The 7903-nt window shown below is 41.4% G+C and overlaps 1 protein-coding gene across 6 annotated transcripts in view; it reads left to right on the forward strand.

Moving 5' to 3' along the window:
- The window catches only part of ldb1a (LIM domain binding 1a), a 21083-nt gene extending 13186 nt beyond the window's left edge, over positions 1–7897 (forward strand). For 3 of the 6 annotated variants that reach the window (XM_020601744.1, XM_020601746.1, XM_020601748.1), the window contains 10 exons: positions 14–116; positions 1381–1425; positions 1626–1701; positions 2649–2751; positions 2921–3093; positions 3182–3304; positions 3387–3464; positions 3602–3725; positions 3913–4061; positions 5056–5913. In XM_020601744.1, coding sequence (XP_020457400.1) covers positions 14–116; positions 1381–1425; positions 1626–1701; positions 2649–2751; positions 2921–3093; positions 3182–3304; positions 3387–3464; positions 3602–3725; positions 3913–4061; positions 5056–5280 — 1199 coding nt within the window. In that variant the 3' untranslated portion in view covers positions 5281–5913. The other 3 variants (XM_020601747.1, XM_020601749.1, XM_020601750.1) reach the window with 3 other exon arrangements.
- Positions 7898–7903: the final 6 nt, after the last annotated feature.

Here is a 7903-nt window from a genome sequence, read left to right on the forward strand (position 1 = left end):
TGCTTGTGTGCAGGCTTTTCGTCAAAGTCATTCAAGCTGTACTCTCCTAAGGAGCCCCCCAACGGCGGCAGCTTCCCCCCCTTCCACCCAGGCGCTATGCTGGACAGAGATGTGGGGTAGGTCAGGTTTATACTCTCAGGGCACGACGTATTCTGTCAAAAGGAAAAACCTAGGGCACCTTTTGCATTAATTCATTTATTAGAATGTGACATTTATTACTTTCTGATGTTGCAGTTTTGCTTTTTGCAAGCTGTAAGTTTAAATATAATTTGCTTTCTTAGATATGCTTACCGTGTTTTTTGTGGTTAATAGTTTGTATAAGTAATTTTCTGTACTGATATTTTGCACCTTACATTTCTTCTGTTCAGTAGCACGTTTTTCAGATAGCACAGTGTCATCACTCTAGGACTGTACCTGACTAAGAATGTTGTCAGTCGATTCTAGGGGTGTAATGATCCATCAATCAAACACCTCGCAATCTGATGACATCACTGCAAAATGTAAACATCGATGTTTTCTATAAGCACATTGTCGTGACCGTTTAGTCTTTTTTTCTTGTAAAATTAGACAGCAATGTTTAAAAACACTTCTAATAAAATCCAAATCTCACCATTATGTGGCTTGTCCTAGTGGATTTTGTTGTCTTTTTCTCCTTGTTCTGGGCAGCATTTAGTGAAATAGTATCGCTGGACCTTATACATCCATGCATCACACATGTCACCGTTAAAGGGGGAATTCGCTCTCCACCACAGCAGGAAGTACTGAGTAAATTGCTGCTTGTCACATCAAAATGAAGAGAAGAAGACAACGGTATAACAAGGGCTAAGACTACTGTCTATTGTAACGCACACTGGCTGACAAAAAATAAAATAAAAATAAAGGTTAACCTACAAGAATCGTCGTTGGCTGACAGGCCTAGCAACTGATGACTCGACTAGTCTGTTTTCAGGGGGCAACCCTGGAAATATTGGAATAAAATCAAATGAGAGATCACCACACAGAAGCAGACAGGTTAACATGTGTGCCTTAAAAATGGGAAATTAGAGAAGTAACATTCATCTTAAATTATAAGTAACAGCTGTCGCGCTCTCATGCAATGCTGATTTTTCCCACTTTAAAAGTTTACTAGCTTGTTGCAAATGCTGAGTTTTTTAATCTTTCGTCTGTATCTTGTTCTGTTGATTTGTATCTGCAGCCTCTGTCGGTCTTTTTAAGATTAAGAGGGCTGTGAAATCAGCAGTTGGTCCTAAACAGTGGCTTCTTTGGCAGTTCTGAGATCAGAATGTAAAAGTCATGGTACACGACATGTTGCTGTATGTACTAAAGACATGCTTATGCTTCTTAGAAAAAGGTTTCTTTTTTTATTTATTTTTCTCTCAGGCCTACACCCATGTACCCGCCATCGTACATGGAGCCTGGAATGGGGTGAGTTCACTGATATGTGGTGTACTAATTTACAAAACATTGATACTGGGTGCATTCTGTTCATGCTAAAAAGCTGAACAAGCTTAATTTGAGACTGCCCATGGCCAGTTTCACTTGTTTGCACTTTGGGCTTAGAGAAACCACTGAAACAGTTGAAATTGTTGAACAGTTGAAGTGTTGAATCCTGATTTCTGTTTCAGGAGACCCACACCGTATGGGAACCAGACAGACTACAGGATATACGAGCTGAATAAAAGGTTACAGAACTGGACAGAGGTGAAAGTTCCTTCATATTTCACAGAGAATAATATGAACTGTCACTGTACAAAAACACAATCCTTTTCAAGTTAGCTGTACTTTCTGCAGCTCCTATGAACTATTTACTGTTTTCCATACTTTCCAATTTTGTTTCCGTCCCAGCTGTTGTTTTTATGTAGTTAACGCTAGGGATTTTGTGGGCAATTAAGCTTGAGAACATGTTGACTTAATTTACATTCAGGCTGTAATAGGATTATCTGATCAACCTGGCTAAAACGTAATTGGAGTGCCAACTGTTTATTTGCCTGGGTAGCTGTTATGACTTGGGCTTTTCTGTGACTCAATCTTCACAGTCTGTTCAGCCGAACACCTGGTATTTGAATTGCACCTTTTTTAGAACGCTGAACATATCAATATTATTTTGTGTAATGTTTTCTAACACTTTTTTTTACGGCACAAACATTTAACACTTATTATTTAAGAAGCGAGTAGAGCCACTTAGATGCATTGCTGTGTGGATGAAAGTCGGGAAGCGCACACATCTGTTGTCACGTTATGCAAACTAATTTTCTGTTGCGGTATAGATTGGTTATGAAGTACGACATTTGAGGAAACATGAATTTCTGCTTCTTCTTTTGGAGCTGTTTTGTTTATTCGTATTAGCATATGTAGCTTCCTCACCTCTTTCTAGCAAACACAACAACTATTGTTTTTGGTAATTGGTATTTTGCTCCTGCCAGAGTTGAATGTAAACGGTTTTCTTGTGATGACCCACTTAGATTATTTAAGAAAAGGTGAACTGAACCAGAATGAGTTCATGTTAAAATGGGGAACATGTTGGATCAGTTCTTTGTTTTGTTCCTGTATTTGATTTGATTTGTAATGTTTTTATTGTGATTATATGAAGATCTAAATTTCCTCTTGTGTCAAGGAAAAACTGAGGCTAATGGTTTGTCTCCTGTCAGGACTGTGACAATCTCTGGTGGGATGCCTTCACAACTGAGTTTTTTGAAGATGACGCAATGCTCACCATCACTTTCTGTCTGGAAGATGGACCTAAACGATACAGTAAGTGTTTTAGATTTTTAAGGAAATGCAGAAATCTTTTTTCAGGTTTCAGATATTTTCAAATTTTAAGTGTATATGTTAAGCAAGTACACCTGTTGTTGTATTTGTATTGTTTTATAATATATAACTTAGTTTGTTTTACTGATTAAATGATCGTTTTTGTCTACAGCCATCGGCAGGACACTGATTCCACGTTACTTTCGAAGTATTTTTGAGGGGGGTGCCACTGAGTTGTTCTATGTTTTGAAACATCCAAAGGAGTCCTTCCACAGTAACTTTGTGTCTCTCGACTGTGACCAGTGCACCATGGTGACCCAGAACGGCAAACCTATGTTCACACAGGTGCAGTTAATGACAGTAGTTTAGTCTTCCTTCCACTTTCTGTTAAGGGCGCTTTAATGCCTAACCTTATCTGTCCCCTGTGGATAAGGTTTGTGTGGAGGGCCGTCTGTACCTGGAGTTCATGTTTGATGACATGATGAGGATCAAGACGTGGCACTTCAGCATCAGACAACACAGAGAAGTCCTACCAAGGAGCATTTTGGCTATGCATGTGAGTTCCTGGCCCTAAACACTGCTGGTACTCATGCTGTACATACACGTATTCATCTCACCTCTTTCATTCAATCATTCAGGATCCCCAGATGCTCGATCAGCTGGCTAAAAATATCACTAGATGTGGGCTGTCTAACTCCACGCTCAACTACCTCCGTGTAAGCATATGTCCTTATAATCATACATTTCATTTTTTTTTTAATGAATCCATCAGTTAATCTCAAGCACACCACATGCAACAACCTGCTAATACTCTGCCATGTCTCTTTGGTTCCTCCCTGTGTCTTGGCTAAAGCTATGTGTGATATTGGAGCCCATGCAGGAGCTGATGTCTAGACATAAGACCTACAGCTTGAGCCCTAGAGACTGTCTGAAGACCTGCCTCTTCCAAAAGTGGCAAAGGATGGTAGCACCTCCAGGTAACTCGCACACAATTCTGAAATTGCCAGCAGCCTTTATGGCAGTGTTGCATTTCCACTCATTAAGTTGCAGAGTCCATATAAATAAATACTGCAGTTGCATGGTAGTCCCTAATTTGCAGCAGGCCTAGAAACAGTGGCTTTATAAATACTTAATTATGAAATGTGCCTTTTTCTCTGCCTTTAGCTGAGCCAGCCAGACAAGCTCCAAACAAGCGGCGGAAAAGGAAGGTGTCTGGCGGAAGCACTGTGAGCTCTGGTGGAGGCAGCAATAACAACAGCAACAGCAAAAAGAAGAGTCCAGCCAACAGCTTTTCACTTTCCAGCCAGGTACCTGTAAGCATTACAGCCACTTGACCTCTCTCTGCACCTCCAGATTCAGCAGGGCAAGGCTTGGGAGGACAGAGGGTGGAGGGGTTGGAGATAAAGGCAAGGAGGTGAGAAAGTTATTCATGGGTGTAGGGGGTGGTAGCTGGGCTTGTCAGTGTGTTTAGGGGCAGGTGCAGCAGCAGGTCAAGATAGCGATAGCTACAGGAGGTTTGGATTCAGTTGTGGTGGGTGGATGATAGGAATTTATTTCAGTAATTCCACTGAGGAGGAGTAGATTAGCTAGTAGACCCGCTGATGTGAACCAGTAATGGGCAGTCCCTGGTCCTCTGGGGCCACAGGCTAATGGGTTTGTACAGAGGGGGGTACAAGTGACCTCCGTCTCCAATATATTTTGGGGACATGGGGTAGGTTTATCTTGCCTTAAATTCCAGTGGGACAGTTAGGTTTTCTTTCTGAATTCGCTGTATTGCCTTGGTTTTAGAGTTACCACTAAGTCTGTCAGAGCACACGATTCACAAGCACTGCTGTCTTTGCTTACTTGGTTGCTTGATTGAGAGAACGAGACCCGAGGTGGAATCGAAACCCCCCGTGAAGCAGCACTCAAGGATCAGGGATGCCCACTGCTGGCCAGTAGGGAGGGCCCCTTAACCCTGGTTCTTGGAACAGGACCAGGGAGTCAGGGCCACATGGACTATGGAACTGTCAGGGTAGATGTCCCGACAACTCTGTCCTGTTGTGGTTGGTTTCAGAATGAGAGGACACTAGGACTTTAATAATCGGGGTCCTTTGGTCCCTAAAACTCAGCTTGCAGAATGAATCATCATGCATTTCGATAGTTGAAATTAATTTGTAATACTGGAATTGAACCCAGTTAGATCACATCTAGACCACAGGAGAAAAAACCAAAACGTTAGTTACAACTCGCCCGTGCAGCCAGTCATTCCGCGCAACCCCCTGTATTATGGGGATAATATGTACCGGCCCTTGCTGTCCCCTTTAGGACGTGATGATGGTGGGAGAGCCCACTCTGATGGGAGGGGAGTTTGGTGACGAGGACGAGCGTCTGATCACGCGGCTGGAGAACACGCAGTACAATGGGGCGAATGGCCTGGAGGATGAGGACAGTTTCAACAGCTCGCCTGCACTGGGGGCACACTCACCCTGGAACAACAAGGCTCCCTCCAGTCAGGAGAGCAAGAATGACAACTCCCAGTCATCCCAGTAGGGTGCCTAGGTCCCAGCCAGCCCCTTTTTTTTTTTTCCAAGCTTAAAAGCTACTGGGATCCACCTGAGCCAACACGTTAGCGAGATGAGCCAGGGTGGCCTCTAACGCTTGTGTTCAGTTAACTTTTGGTTGTTTTGTTCCGTTCTGCCATTTTTAAGATGAAAGGAGAGTGATTAGGGAAAGGGATAATAACAGATTGACTGTCACATGAAGGACAATGTGAGCAGAATCCCACTCTCGCCCCCTCACACTTTTTGCACATGATCAGTGGTGCTCAGCCTTGGCCCTTATCTGCTCCCGTCAGTCCTCTTAGAAGGGTGGTGAGACTGGCGGTGTGTGTGCATGTGTGTTTACCCCCTTCATCGCTCACCACAGTGTTTGGGCCAAAGTTGGTGTGGCCGCTTGTTTGAGTGCTCACCACGGCGACCACGTCAGTGGGTTCTTGTTCCAACCTCGGGTCTCTCGTGCGTGCGTTTTCCTTGTAAACGCACCTCTTTGTTTCTGTTGTGCTCATGTCACAGGGAAGAACTGCTTAGCTTTATTTAACTTATGTTTTTGCAGGCTGCAGAAAATTGTGTGCACTCTTAGTATCAAAATTCAACGTTCGGTTTTTAAAAACTCAATTATTTGTTTTTGTAGGACCTGGTTGGAACAAAAACCTGTACAGTGCCGGAGCTTGAGGACCGGAGTTGAGAACCACTACGCAAAATCTTAAACACACACAAACACTGACACACACACACACAAACACATTCACCTACAGCTACAGCATAAAACATTGCGGTACTGGAGAGAGGTGGTACACAGCATATCTGGACCACAGCACCAGATGCTACAGATGTGTTTTCATTTTTTGTTTTTTTTGTTTTAGATTTGTTTTGCTGTTTTTTGTAAACAATTTCTAAAAAATAAACAAGCAAGCAAACAAAAAAACCCCAGAAATTCTTTGCGCTGTTTTCCACTATTAACTCCAATCTATTTTTCTTATGACTTGATTTTTTTTCCCTTTTCTATTATTGCTAATGTACGAAGTGTAAAACATCTGAAACCTGCAGTATATTAATGTACAGTATAAGTATTGCTGTTAGGTCATTCTCATTGTGATGGTAATAACTTTTATGTAAGTCTATGCTTGATATGTAACCCATGTGTCACCAGGTCCATTGGCTTCAGTGCTACAAAGTGGGAGAACAAGGCTAGCGTTTTAATACCGTGCTACATCTTGTTTGATTGTTTGAGTCCAAAGCAGCGCACTGGAAACCATTTTTCCCACTAGGTTTTTATCAAACACCTGCTTTGGATCTGTTGTATCTGCTTTGTCTTGAAATCTCTATCTGGGGGGGGTCCTCTCTTCAGAGAACATAACAGAAAATAGACAAATTTGCTACTCAAAATATTTTGAAAACAAGTTTTGTCAGGATTGTAAAATAAGAAAGACACTTTTGTATTAAATTAAGTTTCCCTGAAATGTTTTTAATCACAATTTAAAAAGCTGCAGACCAAGGAGCTACATGTAAAGATTCTTAAAAAAAATTGAGTACACTCTGCTGTTTTATGAAGAATCATTTTGTTGGCTTTACTCCTCATGTTTGTGTCTGTGCTTGTATATTTTTAGGTAGTAATTTCTGTAAAAGCTATTCTATGTATTCCTCCCTAGAAGTATGAGAAACAATCTAATGTAAAGAGATGAAAAACCAAGTTTTTTTAAACGTGATTTTTAATGGTACAATCACTGATAAAAGAATTTTGCCCTCATTTTAGCAGACTATTTATTTTTTTATGTGCTGACATTCTGTTTAGGTTCAACCCTCCTGTAGAAAACTCGTGATGATATTTGGAGGAGTTTGTGGGGCTGCTGAGTCGGTTAATTCACAGATAATAACAGATAAATCCGTTACTGTTTTTCAGGACAGGAGGTTCCAAGGTCATTTTTGCCTGTTTATTACAGTGATTCACAGTAAAGAGAGATTTATTAGCAGTTTTTTTTTTTTTTTTTTATTGTAGGTTTCTGGTATCTGATAGGTTTTCAGATGTACCGAGAACCAATAAATAACCACATTTATAGAAAATGTTAATCTTGAAGTTCTCTCTCTCTCTCTTTTTTTTTTTTCTGGGAAGTAGCTCAGAGTTACGGTGAGTTATCCTCTGATGAAGAGCCATGAACTCCTCAGATGTTGGAAATGTGCCACAGTGGTGCACCTTTAGTGAAGTTTAATAGCATTTACCTAAAGCGTCAGTCATGATTTTTATGGTTTTGTTTTATAAGGGATTTGGTGGAAGTTTTTCAGATGCATTTCAAATCTGTATCCAATAGGTTGCTCTTTCATTAATGGTAAAATAAGATGATCATTTATATTTTATCTTAGGAAGAAAGACTCACTGTAGGTTGTTGTGTCAGGGTTCCCTGTTTACATATATACAGTAAAATTGACAATGTGACAGCTGACGGCTACCACATAGTAGTGTGCGGGCTCTCCCAGCAGGGGTCTCAGAGCGCCAGGGCGGACTGAGCAGCCTGACAGAAATTCCTCCGTCATAACTGGCAGAAATGCCATCTGTAAATCTACACTGAGCTGCAGGCTGTTATGTTTAATTTCTTGCTCTGTGTCTTTGTCTCTAGCAC

The sequence above is a fragment of the Monopterus albus genome, unplaced genomic scaffold (genome assembly GCF_001952655.1).
Source record: "Monopterus albus unplaced genomic scaffold, M_albus_1.0 scaffold52.1, whole genome shotgun sequence".
Taxonomy (NCBI): Eukaryota; Metazoa; Chordata; class Actinopteri; order Synbranchiformes; family Synbranchidae; genus Monopterus; species Monopterus albus.